Source organism: Chenopodium album, chromosome 18 (assembly GCF_948465745.1).
Source record: "Chenopodium album chromosome 18, dcCheAlbu1.1, whole genome shotgun sequence".
NCBI classification, from domain to species: domain Eukaryota; kingdom Viridiplantae; phylum Streptophyta; class Magnoliopsida; order Caryophyllales; family Amaranthaceae; genus Chenopodium; species Chenopodium album.
The window spans coordinates 4,343,396-4,357,825 of record NC_137851.1 but is presented as its reverse complement, the minus strand read 5'-3'; the positions used below and the strand labels follow the sequence as shown (position 1 = coordinate 4,357,825).

Here is a 14,430-nt window from a genome sequence, read left to right as displayed (position 1 = left end):
GATATTGGGCTAGAAATTGGAATGTGAGTTGAATGGGTAACGTGTTCTAATTTCGTAAGTAGGGATTACTCATTTAGCCATCTTCTGTTTTTATATCATGGAATTATTAGATTTATTACTTTGTTTAATTTTGCTTATTTGAATTTATCTGAATTCAATTGATTAAATTTGAACTTACTTGAATTTAAACTTTAGTTTTGTTATAGTTTGAACTTTGGCAAATTTTATTAGGCTTTTCTAAACATCGATGTTTTACACAATTGATAGTAATTCTCAACTAACCCCTCCTTTCACACAATCGATAGTCTTGAATTACTATCGATTGTATTGTACCTCTTGATGTATTGTATCTCTTGTAAAACTTAGATCGACATTTAATCCTAAGTTGATACTTTGTATGTAATACTTGATCTACTTCAGAAAAAACAAAAATTACAAATTTGACTTTTGCATTTTTTATATATCACTTTGACACATTCTTATTATGGATAGCTTAATCACGACACTTTAATTTGATGTGGACATTTGAATCCTAAGCATATTTTTTTTAATTAACCATATTGTGTTTATTTGGCTAAGCCACTCTAATCAAACAAACCTCATAATTTACATTGAGATAATCAATTTAACAAGGCCAATAAAATTGAAAATTGATCCATAGAAATTTGATCAAGATAGATAATCAATTTATCAAGGCCAATAAATTCACTCCATATCATTTTACATTGAGCATATCATCTTGAGGATTGAAGCCACTTTTAAAGATGAATAAAAAAAAATAAAAAAAAAAAAAAAAAACCTAAAAATTATAAAAATGTGATACTACGTACTAGGAAAGCTTGCCATACTGCCATACATGCAAGCTTTACCACTTATTAACAAAATTAGATTCATAATTCAAAGTTAATTATCAAGATCTTCATTTGTTCATCCGGGTGGCTTCCTTCACTGAATCCATAGCGCTAGTTGCCTTAGCTTGCATTTGTGATCCACCCTATGCACAATAAAACATCAAACTATAAATATACGACAAATTTTAACATATCAATATTACTGCATCATAATCATACTATACATCTTAAAATGTTCGAAGAAAAAAGTAGTCGTATTTCCTAGTGATTATAAATTAAATAACAAGGACAATGTGATAATTAATTATAAATCGTGTAATTTAAATTTGTTTATGAAATACAAAGTATAATTAAATGAAATGTGAAATAGTAAGTACATAGAGGGCAAATGGAAAGCACCTCCTTAACGGTTTCCTTGGCTGCTTGGCCGGCACAACAAGCCTTGTCCACCATGTTACTTGCCTTCTCCTATGAATTCCCAACATTTTATAAGAAATCCGATAATCATCAAAATATATTAAATAAATAATTTTTTTTTTTTGAACGCAAATAATTAAATAAATAATTAGCATATAATAAAAAATAAAAAATAAAAATTAAAAATAAAAAATGCAAAAGGTTGGAATAAAAAAATTCACCTCAGTTTGGGCCTTGGCCTGACCTGCTTGGTAGCTAGCGTTTTGTGAGTCCATTTTGTATTAAGTATTAGAGAATGAAAAAGATTTTTATATTTTGGTTTGTTTCTAACTCTTGTGAAAAACTCAAGTGTGAATGATTTTTTGAATAGAAAATGAATGAATTTATAGGTATGTTTGGAAATTAAATGAGTGGTTGATAGTTTTGTGAAATGAGCTCCTTACAAATTGAGTGTTAAAAGGTTGTTGTATGAACCATATTTTAAGAACATCCATAATTTTAAATCTATACTTTGACTAATTCATAGATTTGGTAATTGGTGCGAGTTAATATAGTGGATTAGTGAAAGACAAGATTAACTTATAATTTTGTTGAATTTGTTTAATGTTTTTTAGAATTATCAAAATTTTAATTAAAGAATTGATAAACAAACTTAACTATGAGTTGATAAGTATATTTCTTATGACATAGTATGTAAATAATGTAATTAAAGACATATGCGGTTAAAATATGTAGGTCTAGATATTAAATATCAGGCATTGCACATTTTATTACACTATAATACACAATTTCCATTTTGCCTCAAAAAAAATATACATTTCACATTTTTTGTACTTGGATAACACATACTCTCTTTTTTTTTTTTTTTTTTTTTTTTTTTTGAAACCTTGTCTAACACATACTTTGATAATATGTAAAAAATAGAACCAGCTATATTTATTAATTTGATATTTGTACTACTTACAAAATTGAGAAATATTTTATTTACATTAGGCCAAGAAAGCTTTAAATTGGTTTTTCTCATCCATCAATATATTATAAAATTTTCTAGGGGTACAATAATTTTATATTTTTACTAGAAAATTACTCAATAATAGATATGAAGTACAAACTAGTCTTTTACTTAAAAAAAAATAATAAAAAAATAAAAATAAAAAAAAAATTGTCTTTTACTTCTCCGTAATCATCATCTTTAAGTTTAAAAAAAATAAGAGGTGCAAAAAATACTATGTACGGTATATAGATCAATATTAGAACACTACAACTCAAAAGTAATACAAATAAGACTGAACTCACTTGATGATGTTTTATCTTATATTATTAGCTTACAAATACAATCAAAGATATGTCAAGAAATGAAAAACATTAATTTCAAATATTAAAAAAATAAAAAAAAATTTTATATCAAATCACATTGGACCATAAAAAGTAACTTTATTCACAAAAGACCAGAAGTTAAGATGAAAATATGATCTAATTAATATTGCTCCTTAAATTTTATGGAGGGAGATAAGTGGTTTATGGAACCCAAATAATTTGAGGAATGTGCTAATGGTTCAATCTTTGCATTGTTTTATATACTTCTCATTTGTTCATTTCTGAATACATGCAACTATGCAAGTGATCCAACATATGTTTTGTTATAATTTTTTTTCATTTTTTAATGACAACAATTCTAAGTGAAAATTATCGATAAACTAAAATATTTGAATGTCACTCTTATGGTGGAAACTAAGCTATTAACTTATTTTAAGAATCAATATAAATAATTTTTTTTAATTTTTTTATTTATATGCTCTATTATTTATTAACTTTTGTTCTATGGTAGAGGATAATCATAAATTAACCTCAATCCATCACGACTTCTTAAACTAGTGAAATTTAAAGGCATAATGTTGTATACTTTTACAAGTTTTATACATTGAGAAGGAAGAAATAATACGAGCATACAACATTTAATTATCATTATTTATTTGTACGGAGTAATAACACAAGATGTTAATTTGAAAGGAAACAATAATACTCATAGTGAAAATTAAAAAAACTTAAGGTGCTGAGAGAAAATCGAAATAATTGAGGCAAATAATATTTCACTTGATATTATATAAGAAGTTCGAAGAACTAGTAGTAGAACGATATTACATTGGATACCTAGAGGATATAAATCATCTCTTTTTAGGATGAAATTCAAATAAACCCTAAAAACACCAAAACTTAATTAGTACTAGAAAAAAATGGGTAGAAACTCTAGCTTCACCCCACTTATTAAAAAAGCTAGATTCATAAAAAGTAGCCAATTCAAGACTTGAAATAAATTAAAGTGAGGTGCTTCATTTGTTCATTCCGGTGGCTTCCTTCACTGAATCCATTGTGTCTCGTGCCTTAGCTTGCATTTGTGCTCCAGCCTACATGTAATCAAATTATGGTATTAAGAATTTTCTAGTCTTATTATAATCAAAGTGCATATCTTATTATACAACCGTCTCACACGCACAAGACCTGGTTCGTTTAAAATAAGAGAAGGATAGAAATGGACCCCTTGAATGGATTCCTTGGTTGCGGAGCTAGCCTTGTCTGTCAAGTTGCTAGCCTTCTCCTGTGAGACAACACACAAGTGCGTATATGTTTAGGAATTGAAATGTAAAAATTTAAGACATTGTGTAATATAATGGTAATAAGGAAAATATAATTGAATTAAAATTAAAGATCATATTGCATGCTATCAAACTGTATCTTCTAAGAAAAAATTTGAGTGAATTGAAAAGTTTCAAAATTCTTACCTCGGTTTGGGCCTTGGCCTGACCAGCTTGGTAGTTAATGTTTTGTGAGTCCATTTTCTATGTATTGAACTTGTGTTTTCTTTTTCAGAAGATAAAGGTTTTCTTGCTTTTTTACTTGTGAATAACTCAAGTGTTGATGATTTGTTTCTTAGAAAAGGAGTGTATTTATAGATGTTTTTTATGATCGAGTGAGTGGTTGATACTTTTGTGAAATGTGCTCCTTACAAATGGTGCTAAGATGTTGATGTACGATCCATGATTCAAGGAAAATCAAGAATTGGAAGATCTAAAAATATTTCAATAATTAATTCCTTGCCAAGTGGTAATGTAATAGTTAGATTAGGGTTAGAGATGAAGTTTGGAGGGGAATTAGGAGGGTGTACGTTTTTATGGTTTCCCCTTCAATCTCGGTTTATTGAAGTTAAAAATATCTTTATTTATTAATGTTCACTCATATACGTAGTATTTTGTTTATTTTATTATAATGTAAAAAGTAATTAATAGCTAAAATTTGACGTAAAAAATAGAGAGTGATTGCTAATTTTGGATGGAAGAAGTAGCAATTTACCTTGTAAATTTAATAGTGATTCCTAATTAGGGAAGTAAAACTAAAGAACTGAGCTCAGGTCTTTATTCCACTCACTACAAATGTTTATAAAGTAGAGCAGCCAGAGTTAGATGAATTGGTCTTTATTCCTTGTATCATCAATCATCATTGTGTTACTTTTAAATTACCATAAGTTACCTATTTTTTTCATTTAATAGATCTAAATGATTATTTAAGTTTCAATTCTGGAATCGATCAATACAAAAAACCAAAACTATAACTAATTGACTATCGCCAAGAAGTAGTATGCATTTAATTATATATACGTAGATGATTTTTTGTGAATATAAGAGTAATTTTTATGACGTACAAAAAATGATTTTCAACATGCCTTCCTATACACCAAACATAATTGAAAAACAAACATGTGTTTTTCAATGTTTTATAATAGCAACCAACAATTTTAACTTTTATTATTAGCTAAAGAAAAATCAGCAGCTAGACATTTTTCACTCACACTCTAATAGAAGAGTTGAATGGGGCCAAAATGAGTTAAACCACTTCATTAGCTTCCCTAAAATGACGAGTTTAAAAAAAAAAAAAAAAAAAAAAAAAAAAAAAAGTACTTAATGTTCAGATCCAAATTAGACCCATGCCCTTCTATCTATTTCTCTTGTAGTTTTACACTACTTGTGAAGCTATGAACAATTGGTCCCCTAAACAAATACGAAGTACTTAAATTATCAATGTCCAAATGGGCTGATATACTGCAATTGGGTAGGCAAAAATGACATGGCAAGTTATTTAAAATAAGCCAGTGGGTTGGGCATCCTGGCCCATTTACTTGCGCTAGCTTAAGGAACAATGATGTCTATAAATTATGATTGCATTAAAACTTCAATTCGATCTTATAGTAAAAAAATACGGTAAAACGTAAACCTGGCCTGTAACTCACAAGACTTTTAATTTATATTATTATCTAATTTAAGAAGAACAAGCAAGAAACTAGATTATTACTTGCATGGCTCCTTAATAGAGTATATAAGATAAACAAAATTGCTATAAGAAAACCAAAAAAAAAAAAAAAAAAAAAAAAAAAAAAAAAAAAAAACCCTAGAAAATCTGGCACAAAGCACAATCAAGCTAAGCTTCGTCTTCAATAATGGCTCATGATTTTGGAAATGTAACGAACTGCGTGCATCTATTTGCTGCTGCTCATGGAATCCTTCACTGCTTCCATAGCGCCTTGCGCTTTAGCTTGCATTTGTGCTCCAGTCTACATTAAACACAAATTTCCAATGTTAATTCATAACCTAAGTTTATATGTACATATAATTTTCATAAATGTAACACTTGTAAAAATTGATATAAGGGAAATAAGAATGGACCTCTTGGCATGATTCCTTGGCAGATTGGGCAGCATTGGTAGCCTTTTCTGAGATGTTGCTAGTCTTCTCCTGTAACCCAAACCAATGGAAGTAAAAAATACAATGTGTATGTATTAGCATGACTTATAATATAGATAATTTTTAACAAAACATTATTCGACTAAACTGATCAACATCTAAATTATTTCGCAACCACTGTGAATGGTAGATGTTAATTAGCTCACCACCTCACAGAGACGGGCGTTACTTTATATTTTTTTTATTTTACTTAGATATAACTTTTATTCGTTTACTGAATATTGGATGATTTGCTTCCAAGGATAAAGAGAGTTATATATAGTTGTTGCATCACGACAATTGTTTGTATGTAATGAGATCTTAAGTCTTTGATACGTGATTGGTAATTTTTTTTTAAAAAAAAAAAAAATTTAAGGTAGGAAAAAAAAAAAAAAACAGACGTTAAAAAATTAGTTGATATAAGATCCATAGTTTAAGGAAATTCCTTTAGAAGAGGTACTAGCTTAGATGTACTCTATTGGTTTTGTACTTTTGAATTTTTGATAACAAGTGGTTGTCCCTGTTTCTAGCTTTTAGTTGAAGGGTGCAAGAAATTAGTTTTAACACGTTGTTTAATCATTCTAATTACTTTGTAGGTTAAGTTCTTTGCTCTCTACAAAAATTTATACTTTTTTTTTTTTTTTTTTTTTGAGGAAAACAAAAATTTATATTACTCATACTTTGCATGAGGCAATTAAATGTTTTGTTAATGGAAATCGTCAATCAATCAACCAGAAAGAAAAGTACAACAATTACTCCCAATTTCGTATCCTCAATCAATCAACAATATCTTTTAATCGTGTTATTATTTATTTTAATTTGACATGTGCTTAAAAAAAATTAGCACTATTATGCCATCACTTTCTCTCTTTAAATTTACCACTATCATACAACAAATGATAATATAGATTGACAGAATAACATTATATTAGTTGAAATGAAATAATGATGTTATATTTTATTCATTGAGATAAAATGATTATTCAATTCAACTCATTGGTTCAATTCATTCACCCATTGAATATGAGAAAATCCAAGTTTCTCTCTAAGATAAATCTATAAATATATCTCCTCTCACAATTTAATTTTTTTTTTTTAAATGATAAAAGTAAAATAGTAAAGTGACATAAAATAAGAAATAAATGCATAAAATTGTGAGAGGAATAAACTGGAATAGATTAACCTGGGCTCTCATCACACCTTCATCAAACAAATATGTCTTCAAAAATAAAATCATATGGAGTATTTTAAATTTTGTTAAATCATTTAAAGTTAATCTTACGTCATATTCAAACATAGTTAAGGACCTGTTTTATTCAACTTAATTTCAGTTCACTTTAGTTCAATTCCTAATATGCTTCTCTTATAAACAATTCAGTTCATCTCAATTTATTAAATCAGAAGATGTACTTAGATGTTCCGTCTCTAAAAGTTTTTCATATTTATTTTATTGGAGGATCATCGTTGAAATAAAGAACTTTTAAACTGAAAAAGTGTCGGTAATTGATAAGAATAAACAATCAGCACATTATTGAGGTGATAGTATACAAAATTATATCCAAATCAATTAAAAAGACCTCAAGAAGAATTGAACAAGTTGCCAAAACACCTTTTCCAACATCATGGGGATACTTTTCAATTAAAATCATGCTTGGGAATCTTATCTTATAATTTAAATTCAAAGGAAAGAATATTTGGCGTGTAAAAGGATTGGAATTCCACATCATATCAACATCAGCAGCTGTTATCACGCGGGAAGCACACTTAGACATTGCATTCAACACTTATTACAAATTTACAACCTCTAATTTGTCGCATTTTACAACTTGCCAACAATCTCACTTTAATTCTTGCCCAACCTTTACCAATATTTTTCATTTGCTCATTGTATAATTATGGAATTATGTCATCCTCTTACCTAATTATATTACTAATTAAGGTATTTTTCATTCATCTAATTTAAATTATCTAATAATTTAATTTATTTATCTAATTTACTGATTAGGCTAATTTCAAATGAATGTGTTAAGTGGGATATTTGGTAATTACTTAGTTGACACGGAATGTTATTGAACAATTTATAAATTAGTTATTTGAATAGGTGAAGAGTAAACTATTACTCTGTTTAAAGTATTACTTATATTATGATAATATTAAGTACGTGAAAATGATATATCATTTTTTTTTTTTTTTTTTTGAAAGGGTGATATATCAATTTTACATTTTACATTTTATAGGTAATTAATAAATTGCCTAGATAATTATCAAAGCAATTGGTTCAAAAATATTTTTCTTATTCAAATGTTTGCCAATCTAAAATGAATTTCAATAAACAAAAGAATTTGTCAAAGAAAATGACTATTAACAATAAAGACTTTTCATTCTTTAGAATATTAATTAAGCGTTGAAGATATAGTTGGAAAAAAGTAACATTTTTGAAATATTCTTTCTTTATTCGATTATAGTTTGAAATAAATTTACATAAAAAAAAAATGAGTGTGCTTCATGCGTGACTAATTAATATTTTGAGGTTGACTAATAACTCTTCAATCAACCATTAATCTACATCGTAAATACATATGACTCATACGAGCTTTTGAAGATTAGGTTAATTGGCCCACTTGATAAAGACATCCTCTATAACAAACTATGAAATAACAGGATAAAGTTTTTATGTATTTAAAATATGCTAAATTGCTTTTTTTAGATTTTGAGCTAGTTACGTGTAGATGTGAGATAGTCTCACACTAACTTATTCTCAGATATTACTCGTATTAGAATTAGTAACAACTTGCAACTCAAGTTAAGTGTTACTTTATGGCTTATGCATGTATGTTAAATCGTTCACTAAATGATACACACATGTATATGTGATGGCCTCACACTAATTTATTCTCACTCATTAACAAAGGTACAAATCACCTTTAATAGGTTTTACCTTGCCTCAAAAAATTCACACAAGTTACAAGATTGATCCACGACTTTAACTAACACACATTTAAAGATCGTATTCTTTATTGATTAACTTATATCAGTCCATAATTATATTTCATCATTTGAAATATGACATAACTTTATAGGTTTAAGGATTACTATGTGTTATAGGTTTTTTTTTTTTTTTTTTTTAAATTTCTAAGTGGTATTTTCATACTACTCCATAATTCATAATCATCAAAGAACATAACAAATTATAGCTCAAGGAACAATATTTAGATTATAAATAAATCCACTTGAAAATTATCATTATCACAAGAAGTAAATCAACATTTACAATTCTTGAGAAATGAATTTAATTACAACCAACAAAACATATTACTTTCTTTAATAGAAAGTTCTACTTTATTTATCTACATCCAAGCAGCAGCAAATTTACCCTTCATTCTCTCACAGTCCAACACAACCTTTCATTCTTCTCTTCAATTCCATCCTACAAAAATCAAGTTAGAAAAAGTTAGCTCATACATAAAAAAAACAATATTCATATATTTTTTTTTTTTGCTTATAATAAAACTATTAATATGTTACATCAAAATAAAAACAAAAGATTGAAGTATACCCCATGAGTTGCCTATCAAGGTTAGAAGAAGACAACATCCCTCTATTTTCTTCAGCCCTTCTTAAAAGGTAAGGAATGACCTCCTCAACTGGCCCAAATGTTAAGTATTTGCTCACTTGAAAACCAGCATTTTTTAGCCCATATGAAAGCGCCTCCGACATTCCATATAATTGAGCAAATTGTAGCCTTTCATTCTCCTTTCCTATCCCCAATTCCCTCGCTTTCGTCGCAGCCAATTTCCCTATGGACAACACAACAAATCATTAGCATTTGAAAGACAACATATAACAGTAACGAAAAGGGTATTATTTGTGAAACATAAAATATTTATTTAAATTACCTGATTCGACATTATGGGTAGCAAGGACTGCAGCACCTGACCCACTAACGATTTTATCGAGCATAAAAGATGCACAATCATTGTAACAATCATGGGTATCTTGAATAGTGTTATGAATAGGAGACTCAAACCCTAGTGAAGCAGCCAACTTGCTTTCACTAGACATGTACGCACCTCGTACAATCTTAAACCCTATTGGTAAACCCATTTTCTCAGCAGCTTCGGTTGCTATTAACATTCTTTCTTTTGCATCTTTTAAGTACGCTTGAAGTGTACCATACACAATTGGGGCGTCACCCAATTTGTTGTACTCAATCGCCGAGTTATACGTCAAGTAATCGATCCCGGGTTGAATTTTGGTATCCTCGGCATCAACGGTTAATGGCACATTAAGCTCTAAACATCTTTGACAAAGTTTAGATAATCGTTCGTGGGCTAATTCAAGGTCTTGCTCTTCTTGTCGGGTTAGCGGGTCGGGTTTGTCGAGGGTATGGTATAAAGGGCTTATATCGGATAAAATTGGTAACGTGTTTCGTTTCCAAGGGAGTTTAAATGAAGGGTTTTGTTTCTCCCATCTAAGCAAATTGCTAATTTTCACCAACAAGTCCATACGACAAATTGCACTAATCTTCACTATCACAAAGCTTACCTGCCAAAAGAAATTGTAACAAACTTTAATTAGGTAAATTCTAAAAGTGCTAAAAAAAAATGATGCAAAAAAAACGTGTCACACATAAAAGTTGGCAAATTTTTATCTTGGTTTGGTTACAGATCTTCTTGAACTGCCTCTCATCTTCAAATCATATTGCATCCTTCATTCCCATCATCCATGCATCGTGCCTCAATTGATATAGTCGTCCTTGGCCTAGTCGCGAGACCTCCACCTTAAGTGCGAGGTCCCGGACCATGCATAATTAGTCCTCGTGCGATGTACGATTGCTGTAGTAGAGATTTGGGTTTTTGGGTCCCAATATCCCATGTAACTTGTTAGCAACTTAGCATATACACACACCGGAAATTTTTATTTATTTTTTTATCATAGCCTCACAAAAACTTAACCAAACCAAAAGTCCAAAAGTGCCATGCAGACCTACTTAAGTCCTAAAAAAGGCAAAATCATGCAACAAAAATACCCAATAAAGAAACATACCTCAATTAATCAAGCTTATATAAAAATAAAACATGATTAAAATAAAAAAAAATATTATAAAGATTTTAAACATACCGAAGATGGAGGGAATAACTTGGTTGATTCAATAGTATTGAGAAAAGTCTTGTAATTTTGATCACATGAATCATTATCATAAGCATGCTCTAATCCATAGTTTAACATCCCTCTTAATCCATCACCATATAATTTTTGGACCGTCTCACTAGTTTCCTTCAAATCTTTTCCAGCAACAAATTGCTCATAGAAACTATGTTTAACAGACCCTAAAATTGCCTGACGAAATCCAGGAACATCAAGCAATTTTGATCTCATAACCCAAATACCCATATCAACAACAGGATCAATTGATGCCATGTTAAGATTAAACACTGATCTTATCAATTTTGTGGTTGAAAAACTTGAAAACAACTCTTGGGTATTCTCAAAATTCAGAATTGAGGACTCTGTTTTGGTATTGGTTTTGGTTTCGGTTTCGGTTCCGGTTTCGGGCTTTTTCACAACGAATGATTCAGGTTTTTCATCGAAATTGAAGGGTAAAACTGGTAAGGTAGATGGAGATGAATTCAAAGGCCTTGTGATTTGGCTAAATCTCTGAAAAAGCTTTGGTGTAAATCGAATTGCCATCAATTGATAAGAATCCCCTGTTTTCCCCTGTTTTTTATCTGTTTTTCCTCTGTTTCTCTCTGTTTTCTTATTTGTCTCTGTTTTTTCTCTGTATTTTTAAGGAAAAAGGTTTTTGTGAGTTGCTGAAGTTGAGAACAAAAAGGGTGTATTTATAGTGAAAAATATTAGGGTAAGTTGTTTTTAAAAATTGACTAAAAAGACAGTTAAATTTGAGGTTATACTAATTTTTTGAGCCGTTGAAGAGAGAAAAGGCTGTATTGAAGCTGTAATTAGCGAAATAACAGGTCTATTGTTTACTAATTAAGGGAATCTTTCAAGGTGAGGATTCCTTGAATCTTATATACGTCAGCGTTGAATCATGCGGAGTAAAACACATCAATATTACGTGGAAAGTTTATGTGTGTTCTTGCCATGCAAATAATTTTTTTAAAAAAAATAAAATGGTTTTATCTACTTAAAATATAAATTTTGAGATTTATTTCCCAAAAAAAAATAAAATTATGTGATATTGCTTTCTAAAAATTAAATATCGACTTCTTTCTAAATCATGTGATATGTCTATAAAAACTCATGAGATTTCAATTTATTGTATAAAATCACATTGATTTGGCATTTACATGGAAACAATTTTCACACCTTAATAAATGGAAACAAACTAATACAAGTATCACATTTTAATATTTTATACAGTACATGGAAATATATACATAATGTTGGAAATAGTTTTACCGATTATTATCTTTATAAGTGTATGAATCACAAATTTACATGTTGATTACCATAATTAAAGTTTGATCTCTTACCTAACTTTTACAACTTGTTTTAATGGATTTACTAAAGATAAAAGATTCATTAGTAACGCAATTAGTCTACTAAAGAAAAAGAGAATCATTCTATATTTACCAAATCTAAATTGAGAATTTACAAGCTTACAGTTAGGGCTCAATATTTCCATAATTACTCCTTTTTAACTAGTACGAGTATAATGTACTTCATTTTTTGTTTCGTAAAATTACAACATTTTTTCAGTTAACACTTAGGCTCCGTTCTCTTCACCTTATTTTTGCTGAACTGAAATTATTTTTGTTGAACTGAAATTATTTTTACTGATTTTCTATTATAATTCTTCTTTAAAAAAACTGAATTTTAGTGAAATGAACTTATTTTTACTGAACTGAAATTAATTTTACTGAACTGAAATTATATTTACTTAATATTTTTTTTAAGATGAAGAGAACAGGCTCCGTGTATTTAATAATGCATACCTTTGTGTGTGTGTGTGTGTGTGTGTTTAGAGAGTCATAAGAGCGAGTGATGAGAATCGATCCCAGAATCGCTTAAAAGTGGGAGGGAAACTCTAATCACTTGAGTTATCCATCACTCTCTAAGGCCCCGTTCACTTCACCTTATTTTTGCTGAACTAAAAATATTTAACTGAAATGAAATTATTTTTGCTGAACTTAAATTATTTTTACTAAAGTGAACTTAATTTTGCTGAACTGAACTTATTTTTACTAAATTGAAATTAATTCTAATGAACTGAAATTGTTTTTACTAAATATTATTTTTTTTTAAGGTAAAGTGAACAAGGCCTAAATAATGTATAGGTTAAAGAGTCACAAGTAAAAAACCTACTAAATTGCATCCGTTAATAAAATTTAAAAATTTAAATAATAATAAATAAATACTCGGTAAATAAACAAAAAGACTCTTTCTTGAATCGTACTGAAAGTACCGCGTAATAAATAATGTTGGTCGGTTAGTATGCAAAGAATTGAAAAAAGAAACACCGACTTGCAACTAATTAGGGAGAGTTGTCAAATTGGCAAAACAAAGTGACAACCCTTCAACTTCAACTTCAACTTCAAACTTAAAACTCAATTAATTAAAAAAGATAAACATTAAGTTAATTGCATGTGGTGCTGACTAAGATACACCCTTACATTTTATTTTATGACTATCTTTAATTTCGTATGACTATGACCTTAAGTTTATTCAACGTTCAACCTTCATTCACTGCTCTATTTTTTTAGAATTTTTGTCCGCCAAGCATGCTTCATTGTATTTTCATTTTTTTTTTTTAAGTTACGGTTCAAATATCTCACTTTAATTTTTTTATTTTTTTTTTACGAACATTTTAATTATTTAAAATCTTATTTAATCTCTAATTTTGTTTATCATCAAGTGATAAAATTCAATAATTTAACATGACATTATCGTAAATAATTTTCATTTTTTATGTGTTTTTTTTTTTTTTTTTTTTTTTGTTTTTTTTTACCAAATGAGTCTCAATAAACACTGCACCAAAAGTCTTATGATATCATATTTAATAAAATAAAAATTAAAAAAAAAAAAAGTTTACATTGCTAACAATTTTTCTAAAATATCTTGATAGCATATATAAGAAATAACAACAAACACATAGGGTCATAGGGAGTATATATGTAGTACTCCGTATATTCTTTTAGTGATTGTATGTCATATAAATATATAATTAGTCATGTCATGTCATGAGTGATTAGTTGACTGACGATCGTTAATCCCACGTCCCACTATATAAAATATGTTATCTACTCGTAGTAATCTTTACTATCTATATTAATTATTCGTGACCACGTACGTACGTAATACATTATTGATTTTGTTGCTCCATGGTCCAAGTAGTTAGATTGCAACTTGTTAATTTTTTATTTCTTCTA

The 14,430-nt window shown here is 28.7% G+C and overlaps 1 protein-coding gene and 1 long non-coding RNA gene across 2 annotated transcripts; both read right to left on the bottom strand.

The window, feature by feature from the left end:
* Nucleotides 1–3,534: 3,534 nt before the first annotated feature.
* On the bottom strand, nt 3,535–4,170 carry LOC145592537 (uncharacterized). Its single transcript, XR_014102445.1, has 3 exons — nt 4,049–4,170; nt 3,805–3,864; nt 3,535–3,673 (listed from the first exon to the last, which is right to left on the bottom strand). It is a non-coding gene; the product is annotated as an uncharacterized LOC145592537 (long non-coding RNA).
* A 5,058-nt stretch (nt 4,171–9,228) lies between these two features.
* Nucleotides 9,229–11,863, bottom strand: LOC145591244 (proline dehydrogenase 2, mitochondrial-like). Its single transcript, XM_081647647.1, has 4 exons — nt 11,162–11,863; nt 9,937–10,585; nt 9,597–9,837; nt 9,229–9,467 (listed from the first exon to the last, which is right to left on the bottom strand). The coding sequence occupies exons 1-4, from the start codon at nt 11,729–11,731 to the stop codon at nt 9,425–9,427; spliced, it is 1,503 nt and encodes a 500-aa protein (XP_081503773.1). The 5' UTR covers nt 11,732–11,863; the 3' UTR covers nt 9,229–9,424.
* Nucleotides 11,864–14,430: the final 2,567 nt, after the last annotated feature.